At 46.1% G+C, this 17822-nt stretch overlaps 1 protein-coding gene across 3 annotated transcripts in view; it reads left to right on the top strand.

The window, feature by feature from the left end:
* The window catches only part of ARHGEF25 (Rho guanine nucleotide exchange factor 25), a 294535-nt gene that overhangs the window by 115086 nt on the left and 161627 nt on the right, over positions 1–17822 (top strand). The window contains exon 1 of one of the 3 annotated variants that reach the window (XM_066584415.1): positions 2497–2741. The exons of the other annotated variants lie outside the window; for them this stretch is intronic. Coding sequence (XP_066440512.1) covers positions 2648–2741 — 94 coding nt within the window. The 5' untranslated portion in view covers positions 2497–2647. Of the gene's footprint in view, positions 1–2496; positions 2742–17822 lie in introns of those variants that run through there. 3 annotated transcript variants of the gene reach the window in all.

Raw genomic sequence — 17822 nt, 5'->3', positions numbered from 1 at the left:
GAGGATGGTGTTATATACAGTACGGTGAGGAGATGCTGTTGTATACAGTACAGTGAGGAGATGGTGTTATATACAGTACAGTAAGGGGATGGTGTTATATATAGTACAGTGAGGGTGGTGTTATATACAGTGTATTGAGAATATGGTGCTATATACAGTACAGTGAAAGGATGGTGTTATATACAGTGTATTAAGGATATGGTGTTATATACAGTACAGTGAGGATATGGTGTTACATATAGTACAGTGAGGGGTGGTGTTATATACAGTGTATTGAGCATATGGTGTTATATACAGTACAGTGAGGAGATGATGTTATATACAGTACAGTGAAGATATGGTATAGTATACAGTACAGTGAGGGGATTGTGTTATATACAGTATAGTGAGGGATTGAATGAGTATACAGTACAACGAGGAGATTGTGTAGTATACAGTGTAGTGAAGATATGGTGTTATATGCAGTATACTGAGAGGATGGTGTTATATACAGTACGGTGAGGAGATGCTGTTGTATACAGTACAGTGAGGAGATGGTGTTATATACAGTACAGTAAGGGGATGGTGTTATATATAGTACAGTGAGGGTGGTGTTATATACAGTGTATTGAGAATAGGGTGCTATATACAGTACAGTGAAAGGATGGTGTTATATACAGTGTATTAAGGATATGGTGTTATATACAGTACAGTGAGGATATGGTGTTACATATAGTACAGTGAGGGGTGGTGTTATATACAGTGTATTGAGCATATGGTGTTATATACAGTACAGTGAGGATATGGTGTTATATATAGTACATTGATTGGTGGTGTTATATACAGTACAGTGAGGGGTGGTGTTATATATAGTGTCTTGAGGATATGGTGTTATATACAGTACAGTGAGGGGTGGTGTTATATACAGTGTATTGAGCATATGGTGTTATATACAGTACAGTGAGGGGTGGTGTTATATACAGTGTCTTGAGGATATGGTGTTATATACAGTACAGTGAGGATATGGTGTTACATATAGTACAGTGAGGGGTGGTGTTATATACAGTGTATTGAGTTTATGGGTTGTATATACAGTACAGTGAGGGGTGGTGTTATATACAGTACAGTGAGGATATGGTGTTACATATAGTACAGTGAGGATATGGTGTTATATACAGTACAGTGAAGGGTGGTGTTATATACAGTGTATTGAGCATATGGTGTTACATATAGTACAGTGAGGGGTGGTGTTATATACAGTGTCTTGAGGATATGGTGTTATATACAGTACAGTGAGGGGGGGTGTTATATATAGTGTATTGAGTTTATGGGTTGTATATACAGTACAGTGAGGATATGGTGTTATATATAGTACAGTGAGGGGTGGTGTTATATACAGTGTATTGAGTTTATGGGTTGTATATACAGTGTCTTGAGGATATGGTGTTATATACAGTACAGTGAGGGGTGGTGTTATATACAGTGTCTTGAGGATATGGTGTTATATACAGTACAGTGAGGATATGGTGTTATATACAGTACAGTGAGGGGTGGTGTTATATACAGTGTATTGAGTTTATGGGTTGTATATACAGTACAGTGAGGATATGGTGTTATATACAGTACATTGATTGGTGGTGTTATATACAGTACAGTGAGGATATGGTGTTATATACAGTACAGTGAGGGGTGGTGTTATATACAGTGTATTGAGTTTATGGGTTGTATATACAGTACAGTGAGGATATGGTGTTATATACAGTACAGTGAGGATATGGTGTTATATACAGTGTCTTGAGGATATGGTGTTATATACAGTATAGTGAGGGGTGGTGTTATATACAGTGTATTGAGCATATGGTGTTATATACAGTACAGTGAGGAGTGGTGTTATATACAGTGTCTTGAGTTTATGGGTTGTATATACAGTACAGTGAGGATATGGTGTTATATACAGTACAGTGAGGATATGGTGTTATATACAGTGTCTTGAGGATATGGTGTTATATACAGTACAGTGAGGGGTGGTGTTATATACAGTGTCTTGAGGATATGGTGTTATATACAGTACAGTGAGGGTGGTGTTATATACAGTGTCTTGAGTTTATGGGTTGTATATACAGTACAGTGAGGATATGGTGTTATATACAGTACAGTGAGGATATGGTGTTATATACAGTGTCTTGAGGATATGGTGTTATATACAGTACAGTGAGGGGTGGTGTTATATACAGTGTATTGAGTTTATGGGTTGTATATACAGTACAGTGAGGATATGGTGTTATATATAGTACATTGATTGGTGGTGTTATATACAGTACAGTGAGGATATGGTGTTATATACAGTGTCTTGAGTTTATGGGTTGTATATACAGTACAGTGAGCCTCTGGAGGGGGTGACGAGCAGTCCCTGGAATAGCCCCGGCTCCTCCTATAGTCGGCAGCAGCAGCAGGCTGTGTGCTCCGGAGCTCGCCGTGTAGAGCGCAGTGTGGACGAGCTCCTGGCCAGCGGCTGCCTCCTCTCCGTACAATAATAGGAGTGAGCCCGGCTCCTCCCGGCCATCCTCGTCCCTCCCTCCCTCTCTGGTGCCGTGCGGAGGGCAGAGCAGGGCTGCCGCCCCATCATCATTGGCATGCTGTGGACCGGGCTCGCCATGCCTGGGGAGCAATGAGAGGGGGCAAACCACGCCACGGCTGTGCTTGCCAGAACCTCTTCCGTAAAGTCCTGTCTCAGTGCAGCTGCTGCTACACCCGGGTGAGAGGTTAGTGCGAGCTGATCATTGTGTGGGGGGACACAGCCTGCCGGGGACTTACCTCTGGCACTACCCTAGGTGGCCGCCGGTGGCACAGATGGCATCTACTTGTCTTGTATGTGGAGGTGGGGAGCTGCTTCTGCCATGGAGTGATGCTTGCCAGTGGTTGTCATGGCACACACGGGGCACGGTGGTTATCAGTACTGTATGGTACATGCCAGGGGAAGACGGGGTGTCATCTGATATCATACCTATCACATGATAGTAGTATATAATGGTCTATAGAGTCTGCTGTATACTCCTGTATACTGATTGCTGAATACTCCTGCTCCGTGCCAGTATGCCGATTGCTGTATACTCCTCTTGTGTCTTCTCACTATACTGTATCATCCCCTAACTATACTGTATACTCCTCCATCCCCTCACTATACTGTGTATACCACCATCACCTCACTATACTGTATACTCCTCCATTCCCCTCTCTATACTGTATATACCACCATTCCCTCACTATACTACACAATCTCCTCACTATACTGTACTGGTATTCTTGTACTGTATCATCACTCACTATACTGTGTATACTACCGTCCCCTCTCTATACTGTGTATACCACCATCCCCTCACTATACTGTATATTCCTCCATCCCCTCTCTATACTGTATATACTACCGTCCCCTCACTATACTGTATTGCTGTATACTGTACCATCCCCTCACTATACTTACTGTATGTACTGCTATCCCCACACTATACTGTATACTACCTTATCTCCTCACTGTACTGTATATACCACCATCCTTTCACTATACTCTATACTACACAATCTCCTTACTATACTGTATACTCCTCAGGGCGCCCACCCACTGGCGATTTTTTTTTTTTTTTTTTCTTTGCGTTTTGCGTTTTTCCTGCAGAGCAATTAGAATTGAATGTACTCCTGTCCACTGGCGTTTTGCGTTGCGTTGCGTTTTTAACATAGGAACTGTCAGTTGCATATGTGTCCTTATTTTTCTCCTAATGCACCCATGAAAGTCAATGGAAATTGATGGAAAAGCCGCGAAAACGCCGCGAAAACGCTGCGAAAAACGCCACGAAAACGCGGCGTTTTTCACGCACGAAAAATCGCAGACGCCAGTGGGTGGGCGCCCTTATTCCCTCTCTATACTGTATATACTACTGTCCCCTCACTATACTGTATTGCTGTATACTGTACCATCCCCTCATACTGTATACTACACCACCCCCTCACTATACTGTATATACCGCCATCTCCTCACTATACTGTATACTCCTCCATCCCCACACTATGCTGTATACTCCCTTATCTCCGCATTGTACTGTATATACCATCATCCCCTCACTGTACTGTATATACCACCATCTCCTCACCATACTGTATACTCCTTCATCCCCTTACTATACTGTATATACCACATCTTCTCGCTATACTGTATAAACCACCATCCCTTTACTACACTGTATATAACACCATATCCTACCTGTATTGTTTATACCACCATCCCCTTACTATACTGTATATACCACCATACCCCCACTATGCTGTATACTCCTCTATCCTATCACTATATTGTATATACCACCACCCCTATACTACACTGTATATACCACCATCGCCTCACTGTACTGTATACTCCTCCATCCCCTCTCTATACTGTATATACCACCATCCCCTCACTATTCTGTATACTACACTATCCCCACGCTATACTGTATACTCCTCCATCTCCTTACTACACTGTATATACCGCCATATCCTCCCTATATTGTTTATAACACCATCCCCTTACTACACTGTATATAACTCCATATCCTCTCTATATTATTTATAACACTGTCCCCTCACTATATTGTAGACTCCTCCATCCTCTCACTACACTGTAGACTCCTCCATCCTCCCACTATACTGTAGACTCCTCCATCCTCTCACTATACTGTAGACTCCTCCATCCTCTCACTATACTGTAGACTCCTCCATCCTCTCACTATACTGTAGACTCCTCCATCCTCTCACTATACTGTAGACTCCTCCATCCTCTCACTACACTGTAGACTCCTCCATCCTCCCACTATACTGTAGACTCCTCCATCCTCCCACTATACTGTAGACTCCTCCATCCTCTCACTATACTGTAGACTCCTCCATCCTCTCACTATACTGTAGACTCCTCCATCCCCTCACTACACTGTAGACTCCTCCATCCTCTCACTATACTGTAGACTCCTCCATCCCCTCACTACACTGTAGACTCCTCCATCCCCTCACTATACTGTAGACTCCTCCATCCCCTCACTATACTGTAGACTCCTCCATCCTCTCACTATACTGTAGACTCCTCCATCCTCTCACTATACTGTAGACTCCTCCATCCTCTCACTATACTGTAGACTCCTCCATCCTCTCACTACACTGTAGACTCCTCCATCCTCCCACTATACTGTAGACTCCTCCATCCTCCCACTATACTGTAGACTCCTCCATCCTCCCACTATACTGTAGACTCCTCCATCCTCCCACTATACTGTAGACTCCTCCATCCTCCCACTATACTGTAGACTCCTCCATCCTCTCACTATACTGTAGACTCCTCCATCCTCTCACTACACTGTAGACTCCCCCATCCCCTCACTGTACTGTAGACTCCCCCGTCCCCTCACTGTACTGTAGATTCCCCCGTCCCCTCACTGTACTGTAGACTCCCCCGTCCCCTCACTGTACTGTAGACTCCCCCGTCCCCTCACTGTACTGTAGACTCCCCCGTCCTCTCACTGTACTGTAGACTCCCCCGTCCCCTCACTGTACTGTAGACTCCCCGTCCCCTCACTGTACTGTAGACTCCCCGTCCCCTCACTGTACTGTAGACTCCCCCGTCCCCTCACTGTACTGTAGACTCCCCCGTCCCCTCACTGTACTGTAGACTCCTCCGTCCCCTCACTGTACTGTAGACTCCTCCGTCCCCTCACTGTACTGTAGACTCCTCCGTCCTCTCACTGTACTGTAGACTCCTCCGTCCTCTCACTGTACTGTAGACTCCCCTGCCCCCTCACTGTACTGTAGACTCCCCCGTCCCCTCACTGTACTGTAGACTCCCCCGTCCCCTCACTGTACTGTAGACTCCCCCGTCCCCTCACTGTACTGTAGACTCCCCCGTCCCCTCACTGTACTGTAGACTCCTCCGTCCTCTCACTGTACTGTAGACTCCCCTGCCCCCTCACTGTACTGTAGACTCCCCCGTCCCCTCACTGTACTGTAGACTCCCCCGTCCCCTCACTGTACTGTAGACTCCCCCGTCCCCTCACTGTACTGTAGACTCCCCCGTCCCCTCACTGTACTGTAGACTCCTCCGTCCTCTCACTGTACTGTAGACTCCCCTGCCCCCTCACTGTACTGTAGACTCCCCCGTCCCCTCACTGTACTGTAGACTCCCCCGTCCCCTCACTGTACTGTAGATTCTTCCGTCCCCTCACTGTACTGTAGACTCCCCGTCCCCTCACTGTACTGTAGACTCCCCGTCCCCTCACTGTACTGTAGACTCCTCCGCCCCCTCACTGTACTGTAGACTCCCCCGTCCCCTCACTGTACTGTAGACTCCCCCGTCCCCTCACTGTACTGTAGACTCCCCCGTCCCCTCACTGTACTGTAGACTCCCCCGTCCCCTCACTGTACTGTAGAGTCCCCCCGTCCCCTCACTGTACTGTAGACTCCCCCCGTCCCCTCACTGTACTGTAGACTCCCCCCGTCCCCTCACTGTACTGTAGACTCCCCCCGTCCCCTCACTGTACTGTAGGCTCCCCCGTCCCCTCACTGGACTGTAGGCTCCCCCGTCCCCTCACTGGACTGTAGGCTCCCCCGTCCCCTCACTGGACTGTAGGCTCCCCCGTCCCCTCACTGGACTGTAGGCTCCCCCGTCCCCTCACTGCACTGTAGACTCTTTCATCCTCTATGCTGTCCTCTATTGTCCCCATCAGTGTTAGTGTTCCTCGGTCCCTGTTAGACTGTATATTTAAAAAATATTAAAAAATAATATATATATATTTCCTACTTTGCTATTTAATGGTGCTGCTCCAGCTGTTCTTCCTTCCACTTCATTCCAGGTTACATGGTCACACATGACCACTGTGGCCAATTAGCCACAGCAGTCACATACCACATAGGACATGACCACGCAACCGGAAGTTAGGCAGGAGCTTGTAAACTGGAGTCTTAGGGGGATGCCTGTAGCAGCTGTAGTTGCCGGCGACCCCCAGGATGGGACCAGCCCTCCGGGATTTGAACTGCACGGTCAATCCGCCCCTGGTGTTGCGGCACCCCTAGCTGGTTCACACGGCACAGCAGGGTGCCGCGGCACCTCGGTTGGGAATCCCTGCTGAATACTATACCACCTTCTATGTCTGCTGTACGCTCTATACTGTACACTACTCCATCTCTTTACTATACCACCTGCTGTATACTAGTGCGCCATGTCTCCACTATATTGTGTGTTATATATGCACTTCTCCATCTCCTTACATATTGTCATATACAGCAGACTAAGGACACAGAGGAGTAGACGGCAGACACTATAGTAGTATCAGTAGATAGTATATTAAAGGGGGTTTCCAGGGAAAATACTATTGATGACTTATCCTCTGGTCATTGACTTCAACGAGAGCCGCGCTTGCAGTTACAAGCGCCGGCCACTATGCAGAAGTCGAGCCAGAGACGTCTGCTATGATCCCGATGCAATTGTGGTGCTGTCAGTGGTCGTATAATCAGCTGATCAGTCGGAGTCCCGAGCGACAGGTCATCAATGGTATTTTCCCTGGAAAACCCCTTGAAGGGGGAAGAGTCTACACTCTACATCGTAGAGGCGAAGGGAGCAACGCAGGCTGTGTGATCTGTAGAGCTCGCTGTCTAGAGTGCGATCTGGTGAAGTCTATAGACAGCAGCTCCCTTCTTCGTCTAGATGAAACAAACGCTAACTTGACATTTAACATTTTATAACTAAAAGTTCTTTTACACGGAGTGATTAATTATTAGAACGAGCAAACGGCAACCAAGTTATTTGCTTTCACGTGCCGTCCGTTTACACGCAAAGATGATAGTTTCAATTTTTCTAATCATTCTGTATAAAAGGGTCGTTAAGGGCGATCTACTGCGAAGTAGTAAATTGAGTTATTGTGATGCAATAGTCATGTTAGTGATTGCTACATGTGTATATTCCCATTCCTGGGGGTGTAATGTATCATGTATGGGTGGCATGATTGTTACTTTGTATCACATTCGTTCCTGCTGGTTGTCATACAGGCAGACTTGGTGGACTATGTTTTCTGGTATCCTAGTAGAATCGTCATTTGGTTTCCTGTGCGGTTATGTGATAATTATTGGCTGTTATCAGACACCATATCATAACTGAGGATATGGTATAACATGGTAGAGCGATCACGTTTGTGTATTTTTATGGTTATTTTGCAAATTGCAATCCTTCATGTTGATAACTGTGATTCTAGCAATAGACTGTACCAGTTACCAGTATATTGTCTGGCAAGATTGCCGGGCGCACATGGCCCGAGCCGGATTCCGCAGTGGAATCCATCTGTGACCCGGCCGGCGACCCCTGCGTACCTGCAAAATCTGTATTGCAGATGATTACGGAGGCGGTTATGCGCAGTACCGATTTTTTTCAAGGGCTTCTACCCACTAGCGTTTTTTTTAACGCTGCGATATCGCTGCGTTTTTTTCAATGGGACTTTCTACTGTTAAAATTGCATCGCACAAAAATCTCAAAAGCACAAACTTGCGATTTTTGCGCGATGCAATTTTAATAGAGATTAGCGAACGTACTCGTTTAGGGCGATTTCGCAATCGAGCACCACTTTTTTCGAGTAACTGACTACTCGGGCGAAAAGATTCGGGGGGCGGCGTGGTGGAGCAGGGGGTAGCAGTGGGGAACAGGGGAGCTCTTTCTCTCTCTCTCTCTCTTTCTCTCTCTCTCTTTCTCTCTCTCTCTTTCTCTCTCTTTCTCTTCGCTTCGCTCTCTCCTCCGCAACCCCCCGCTCACCCCCGGCGCCCCCGAATCTTTTCGCCCGAGTAGTCAGTTACTTGAAAAAAGCGGTGCTCGATTGCGAAATCGCCCTAAACGAGTACGCTCGCTCAGCTCTAAATTTTAACATTAGAAAGTCTCATTAAAAACGCGGTGATATCGCAGCGTTAAAAAAAAACCCACTAGTGGGTAGAAGCTCTTAAAGAACTCGCTCACGTCTTATCTTTTGCGGTGTGATTTTTGGCACATCAAAAAATCGATTGTTTGAAGGAACCCATAGGAAATCATTGGTTCAAATAGACGCGGTTTTTCGACGTGCCTACTTTGTGTAGAAATGACGCTCATGTAAAAAAGGCCCAATCCTTCTTTTTTATGCATCTCTCTGACGACTTCACACGAGCGTGTTTGTGGAGGTTTTTGCGCACGGAAAATCTGCATGTGCTAACCACTAGAAATAAATCCCATTGAAGTTAATGGGTTTGTTCTCATAACTGCATTTTTTGTGTGCATTTCGTACGTGCACAAAAAAATAGGTCCCGTTCAGTTTTTGTTTTCCGCAGATAAAGTGCCATAGAAGTCTATAGCAGGTGTGAAAATATGCAAGGGGAAGCGTCTGACACTGCGCAAAATGCGGGGAATTCTGGTCCTCTTCAAACCTTGTTCATTCACAAATATGCTGCGAGGAGCGTATTTGCGCATCAAACCGCCCTCTGATGAAAGTATTTGCGCACGCAGAATATACATATGCAATATGCAGAGAATAGAGCCCATTGATGTCAATGGCTTCTTTCACATGAACGATTTTTCTGAATGCATTTCGGTGGCGTAAAAAATATAAGGACCTGCTCTATCTTTTTGCGTATTTGCACAGCAAAGGTCCCTATAGAAGTTTATTGGAGATGCGCAATATGCTACGCAATTTCATGAAGAATAGAACACATCTGGACATTATTAGGCTAAATAGCCTTTTAAACCAGGGTGGGGGTGTTGCGCAAAAAAGAACAGTACAATGTGCCAATATACGAGCCAATCAACCTTGTTAACCATGCAAATATGTTGCATTGAGGTGAGCGTATTTACGCATACACTCATCTGATGAAGCCCTGAACTGCGTAACGAGCCCCAATCAACAAGATCAGTGCTGATTTACCTGGCCTTCACACAGGCCAATTCAGAAAGTATGGGGGATGAATATTCGTACATGTGATCATTCATCTCCCACACCATTTCATCATGGTTGACAGCACACCCCCCATTTACCTGGGGAGATGTGCTGCTGACAGTGATGATTTTTATTGGCTACTAAAAAGCTGCGATCAACTGATGAACAAACGTTTGTTTCTTGATCGGCTTAATAAGGAGCTCGGAGGGTTCATGCCGGATCATCGGCCGTGTTAATGGCTCCTAACTACCAACTTCTGAGCACTACAGTACTTGGTACAAGTAGTGATCACACATACTGGAACGTCACTCAGCGAGTAATAAATGGTGACCCAGCCCTTCCTAAAAATGTGACATTTTTTTCTCTATTATGGGAATACAGAGGATTTGATGACTGTGAGCTGTGATTCCCGTTGAAAGGAATTTGCATCGTGGGGAGATTAATAAAATCCATCAGTCAATGTTCTTCCGACATCCTGCGGAACGTGTCGTGCGGATCAGTGCGGCTGTCTTTAAAGGGAACCTGCCATCCGTTTTGAAGCTCTTAAACACCCAACACCATTAGAACAATGATATAAGGGTCCTTTCATACCTGCGCCGGGAATTCTGCTTTCCTGCTCCCAGGGGCGTAAGTAAAGACTCAGGGGCCCTGAAGCAAAAGGTGAGCTGGGGCCCCCCTCTATCTGTATCTGTACCCGTACCCATACCTAAACCATGCTGCACAGAGGCTTAACTTGAAGCTTCTGGGCCCCAATGCAAAACCTGTAACAGGGCCCCCAACTATGTTTTATTCATAGTACTGGGCTCCCTATATGGAGAAGAGAGGCCTTATGGGCCCCCTAAGGCTCCTGGGCCCGGGTGCAACCGCATCCCCTGCACCCTCTATAGTTACGCCCCTGCCTGCTCCGTTCGGGAAATCCTTGCAGTCGAACAGTTCTGTCTTTAGATGGAACCAAACAGCGCCGGGCGGACCCCATTGACTATAATGTGGTCCACCTGCTTTCCGCTCATCTGGCCGGTTTTGGGACAGAAGAAAAAGCGCAGCATGTAGCCCTTTTTTTCCGATATTTGCAGCCGAATCTGCAGTGGAACCTCTGGGACGCATCAGTCTCGGAGCTCACGGCATTTGCGCAGGTGTGATCGCAGCGATGATGATGTGGAGGACATCCTTTTGTCACTGTAGCATAGAAGGGTGGTGAGCAGGGAGGTATGCAAGCCAGCACAGGCAGTTCGGCCACCTCATCCGAGATGGTCTGGCCGCACACTGGACCACACGCTGGCGATTTGTGCCAGCTGTACATGGGGTGTTTGTACATGAAAAGCTTGCGCATACAATGCACAGATGTGCACGCAATACGCAAAGGGGATGCGAGAAGCACAGCACAAAACTGAGCGGAAACGACCACATCTAGACCTGATTAGGCCAGGGTCACACGGGAAATCCCGCGGAATGACCACACCGAAAAACCACAAGACTTCCACGGGATAAGCACAGCTTCAAAACCCAGATGCAGTTTTGCGGCCCCCTCCGTGGCCCTCATAGTAATGGTGCTCTCCATGTGGCCTGCGGTAATAAGAATGCTCTCTGTGTGACGCGATCACTAAGCGGCTATATGATGATGATGATGGCCGACTTTCTGTAACTATGGATCATCGTTCTCCGTGCTTTCCTGTCCTTGACCGCTTCTTTCCGTTTTTCCGTGTGCACGTTTGTATCCGCCTTGCGTCCAGCCAGCTGTTCTTTGGCACCTATACAGTGGTTGCCAATTTAGTGATGCTGGAAGATGAAGATGCTACATTAGGAAAATGGCTGCGATGGTTATACCCAAGTCCTGCATCACCATCTTCTGCTTTCATACCTTGATGGAGTTAGGAAGAAACTTGTTTCCTAAAATGAGGAGAATTGGCTTCTACCTCGTTGGGTTTTTGCGTTCTGCTGGATCCACATAGCAGGATAATAGACTGAACTGGATGGATGGATGTTTGGTTCTGCATTAGATACTTTGTTACTCTGTAACTTTGATACTTTGTTGCAGTGATCGGCTTTATTATGAGTTTGATGGATTTCTTTACACACATCCATGTTAGCGAAGTGTAGGCTCCATAACACTTGGAAATGTGATTATACCGTTCTAATTGGGTTAGTAGATTTTCTTGAAGAAAAAAGTAGATTGTATCGTGCCTAATTAACTTACAGCAATGAGGGAATTTGCACACGACATACAATGTACAGTAAATGATCCAATTCATTATGCAAATTTAATCTAACAAACATAAACGGAGAAAATCCCTCTGCTTGAGCGTTTAACGCGCAGCAACAAGTTGTGGGCCAGCGGAAGATGGCAATGGGAACAGTGGAGGATCGGTTCAGGTTTAAGGGGTTAAGGCTAGAGATGAGCGAGTATACTCGCTAAGGCACATTACTCGAGCGAGTAGTGCCTTAGCCGAGTATCTCCCCGCTCGTCTCTAAAGATCGGTGGCCGGCGGGGTGGTGGGGAGCGGCGGGGGAGAGCGGGGAGGAACGGAGGGGAGATCTCTCTCTCACTCCCCCACCCCCCCCCCCCCACCCCCCGCGCTCCCCGCCGCAACTCACCTGTCACCCGCGCCGGCCCCCGAATCTTTAGAGACGAGCGGGGAGATACTCGGCTAAGGCACTACTCGCTCATCTCTAGTTAAGGCCCATTTACACATTGTAGCCATTGTACTCTTATCATTCGCTTTTCGTTTGTCTCACTTTCAGGCTTTATTCTCGCAAGTGCATATACGACGTGTTTTCATGCCCGGGTGCATATACAGTACCCATGTGAAGCATTAATTACCAATGCAGTTGTCACACGGGCGTATATACGCTCAGCCAAAACATAGTTCTGGAACGATGTTTTGGCCAATATACGCCGGCGGGTCCTATAGGCTCCTATGGGAACAGGGAAAGAGAAGGGAGGAGAAGGCATTTTTGCAGCGTCCAACGCTGCGAAAAGCTTACAGGTGCCTCTATGTAGACACTGGAAGGCATCCTGAGGGTTTTGGCAGATCGAGGGTTTTTCGGGGTGTGGCATATTTTTTCACTAAAAATGATGCTCGTGGTCGTGTGAATGGGCGAGAAAACGCTGTCCATGATCGCGGAATAAAGCACATTCAGGCACTTATACGGAGTAGGCGAGAAAACATAAAAACGCCGTGTACGCGCTCGTTGGAAAAAGCCCTTACCTGCATAGATATCATTGGCTGTTCGCTCACTTCTTGTTACGCCTAAACACTCACCGCTTAGGGTTTCACATAGGAATTTGAAGCACCGAACAAGAAGTGAACAATTCTCACCAATGATCTGCCTGTCTAAAAATTCTGCGCTAACGCGAAGAACTGTGAACGAATTAGCGGGGCTTCACTCGCTTGTTCAAACGAGAATCAGGGCGTGTAAGCGGGCCTTATTCCCAGAATCGCCTTTCATCACCATTAGACATTAATCTAATAAGAGTCCTTTTAGACGAAACAATTCTTGTTTGAACGAGCGGCGTCACGGCTAACTCATTCGCATCCGTTCAAACGAGAATTGTTCAGTCTGTCTCTATATAAGTGAATGAGAGGGACTGAATGAGCGCCGTTGAAAGCGAACGAGGTAACGATGATTTTTATGTCTGCAGAAACTGAATGACAAACGAAAAGTGAATGATTCTCCTTCGTTTGTCAGTCGTTGGCTCGCGTTTAGACTGAACAGTTGTAGGTGACATTCACTTGTTTGAACTATAATCATTCTGCCTAAACACAGTATAGGGGCTCATTCACATCTGTGTCAGCGGTTCCGTTTGGAGCCTCCGGCATAGATCCTGGATGAAATAGCGCAGCATGCTGGTGGGAATGCTGGAAGCTGGATGGACCCCATTATAGTTTGTGGGGTCTGTCCGCCACCATTCGGCTCTGACATTTTTGTTCGGCTCTAAGGATGGAGTTGAACATCGGAAATCACCCGGGCCCCCGGCAGAGATGTGAAGGGGGTCCAATGTATATGGCCATATTGACAACTGTTATGGGGGCCATTTATAGTGCTGTTACTCTCAACCAGGTAAAGCCTTGGAAGTATTTGGCTTTGGTGCTTTCCTGAGTTGAAACATGAATGTAGTATTTATAAGGGCTTGTCTCACATAGCCAAATGTCCAATTGTCAACCTGCAATCTCTGCTGTCGGCTCCTCTCAACTTTTACCGGGGGGCCACATGAATGGCTGTTCTAGTCAATGTCAGCAGTAATATCTCCAATGTATATGACAAGGTAAGCGCTCATTCACATCAGGGTTTGGGCTCCGTCAGCGCTTTCTGTCTCTGTTCGGTTTTTGAAGTGGAGAAACTGAATTAAAACTAAAATAAATAATTTTTGTATATTTCCTATATCCCGCTGCTGGCAGCAGATCCAGATGCGCAGAAGTTCCACCCATGGCTGATTTTGGTCCAATGAAAGCAGGCGGCACCTGCTGTCCACCAGTGACAGCGGAAGCTGCCTGAGGGAAGCACCGCCTGTAAGAGAAATTGCTGTTTGGGAAGGTGGGTGGAAGGCAGTGACACCACACATTATGGGGGCATTTGAGACTGGCACTATGGATGAATCTGAGGCAGGCACTATGGGGGAATCAAAGGGTGGTGCCCTTTAGGGCCATCTAAAAGCCAGGCACTAGGTGGGCATATGAAGGAAGATGTGGATGTTTGTGACTAAGGTCTCATGCACACGGCTGTGATGGACTCCGCCAATGGAATACCGCAGTGGAGTCCACCATGGCGCCACCCAAAAGACCCCATACTCGCCTCCGGATCCGCTATGCGAGTCCCACATGACGCGCTGGTGCGCATGCGCAGTACAGCACATGACGCGCTCGCAGTGTCATATGACGCGCATGCGGTGGGCATGGAAGCGTATTCACGCTATAATTCCGCTTGCTACAACGGAAGTATAGCGTGACGGCCAGCTTCCATTGACTACAATGGAAGCCGGATGCGCGTATTCCCGCAGCAAATAGAACATGCCGCGGGATACTTCACGCTGCGGAATTCCACAGCGTGAACATTGCACTATATGGCCGTGGGCATTAACCCAAGGGGGTATCGGAGTTCAGGGTCTTTCAGAGGCATTTGTGACACGCTATTATTACAGGGGCCACTAAGAGGTGCACTGTTACTACTGGGGACACTGAATGGGGCACTGTAACTACTCTGTGGCCACTGAGAGGAGGCACTGTTACTACTGAGCCCACTGAAAGGGGGTGCTATTTTCATAGGGGCCACTGGAATAATGGAGTAAAATCACATGTTGTGATACACACCTAACCACTCCCCCTTACCCACCCCGCTTTATTGGTAGGGGTGCCCCACAGTACAAAAAAAAGTTTCTAGCGGTGCCCCAAGGATGAAAAGGTTGGGAAACACTGTTTTATACATATGCTTTAAAAATATAGCTTCCATTTACTATCAACCCCAAATACAGAGTGACAACAAAAGTGTCCCAATTAAAAGCCTTGTTTGGTGAATCTGTGAGAAGGGAGAACATATGATGCTGTATTTGCCATCTGCTCAGTTTCAGCTCAGCCAGGCTAACCCGCCGTGTTATCCAGTCACCACCTTAACTGCCTGAATAATCGCTCTGCTCCGACATATTGCAAACCTCACAGGAGTGAGAGATGTGAAGAAGAAGCCGATCAACAGTGTTTCTTCTTAATTCTAATATACAGGTTCGACAATATGCGCTAATTATCTACATAGAGCAGTTGGCGTTATATATTTGTTGCTATCATTACAGAAAATCAAACTAATCTTATCAGCAGAATATGAGAAATGGAGTATCTGTAGCCATAGGAGGCAGTGCTAACACCAACTGAGAATTCTAAGGGATCTTTCACATGGAACAGAATTGTTCCACTTGATGCAATGGGACTTGCTGCTGCAGAAAACCACCCCTGAAATCCACAAGCCTAAATGCAGATTTTGATGTGAAATTGCAAGCAGAATTATGGAAACCTGTGCATGAAAAATCTTATCAAAAGTCCGTGTAAAAAAAAATAATGCATGTATCTGTTTTTTGCATTCAGTTTTCCTTCCCATGCATTTAGAAAGCATCATACTTTGTATGCATACTCTCATACATTCATGTTTCTGGCTTGAGGGCATTTCCAGCACTGATCAGCTAGTCTGTTTCATGAAGGCGCACAAGCCTCGCTCCCCCTTCCCTCTCTTTTAGTAGCTGTGTAACATTACCACGCCCACTCAGTACTACACAGCTATCTTATCCTCTCTATGAGTAGCTACTAGTCTGATTCTACTCCGTGCTGATAAGAGTAGACAATTTACAGTGAATTACAGCCTTTTGACTGCAGAATTTGCTAAGATTTCAGTTCTCTAGTCTGCAGTGCCTTGGAAAACAATACCAGCATCAAAATCAAACCTTCAGAATATTTAATGAAAAAAGTTACAAAAAGTCTTAATTTCTAAAAACACATAGTGGAAAAAAGTGCCTGCGGAGATACTTGAGCTGCTAGCGTTCAGGTATTTCTGTCAGCCCCATTAAAATCAATGGAGCATCGACCGCACATGATTGGTCAGCGCTCCATTCATTCTGCAGATAGGGGACTTGACTCTGACATCCATATGTCTTAAAGGGGCATATGCCACAAAGAGACAACCCCTTTATTTCTGGATGAGTACAATAATTAATTTTGTTAAGTGGATTGCATATTTAATGTGCCTGATAATATCAAAGCACTAAAACTGCAGGCGATTTATGCAAGTTGAGCCATAACTGTCGTAGATAACGCTGCGCCGAGATCAGACATGTGATAGCGGTGATATTCCTGAACGTTTGTGACAACCATGACAAGTGAAGATGCTGCAGCTCAGTATTATTCTCGCAACCAATAGTTAATTGTCCTTTCATTACTGCTATCATGTAAGCTATATATGGCACTTCTTATGGGACCCTATGCATAAAGGCAATGTTTGAAATGAATGATGAGCCTTATCAGTGCCACACGCTGATTTTCTCCGTGGGCAGCAAACTGGTCTATTAAATCAAGATTTTATGTTGAAACATAACTTTTAAGAATTAAAAAAAAAACTCTCTAACTTCACTGGTCAATGCTGAAATTGTTACTGACTTAAAAAGGTCCTGATCTGTAGTATCTCGGAGTGCTGAACACGAATATGACCAGGAAACTTTTTATTGGCTCTCGTTTTGAAGATATTTCATATAGTTCACTTTCTGTGTTTCACTGTGTAAATGTATCCAGTAGGACTGTAACAACATCCTAACATTTTAACCCTTTCCAATCCAATGTGTATCCTGGTTTTCCTAGGGGGCTACTCTTTTTATGCCGTTTTGCAACGGCGCTATCTGCTGGCTAAAGCCAGTACTGCATGAGGTGACACGTTGTATAGGCTCCGACAGCAGAGAGGCTGGCAATATACAGTAAGAGAACCCCGATGGACGTCTTCCAACATCAGAGCTGCACAGCCTTAAATCATAATGTCTTTAGACGTCAGACAGTGGATTGGAAAGGGTTAAAGAGGGGTTTTTTGTGGGTCTTCAGATTCGGGAGCTCTTCAAAGATGACCGGTTCAACAGCTTGCTGAAGGTGATGCGTAACAAGCATGGAACGCTTTAGCCTAGTGTCTACAAACTTTCTTGGGAATGTTAGGGCAGAAAACTACAAGGAACTAGTCCAAGACATTGTGATGCAGTGTCAGAAACTTGGCTGCGAATAGTCTCTAAAGATCCACTTCCTTCATTCCCATCTGGATTTCTGTCCAGACAACTGTGGTATGGTTGGTGATGAACATGGCCAACGTTTCATCAAGATATCGCAACAATGGAACAAAGATACCAGGGAGAATGGTCCATTACCATGCTGG

The sequence above is a fragment of the Eleutherodactylus coqui genome, chromosome 1 (assembly GCF_035609145.1).
Source record: "Eleutherodactylus coqui strain aEleCoq1 chromosome 1, aEleCoq1.hap1, whole genome shotgun sequence".
NCBI classification, from domain to species: domain Eukaryota; kingdom Metazoa; phylum Chordata; class Amphibia; order Anura; family Eleutherodactylidae; genus Eleutherodactylus; species Eleutherodactylus coqui.
The sequence above is the reverse complement of the archived record's forward strand: the minus strand, read 5'-3'. Positions and strand labels throughout refer to the sequence as shown.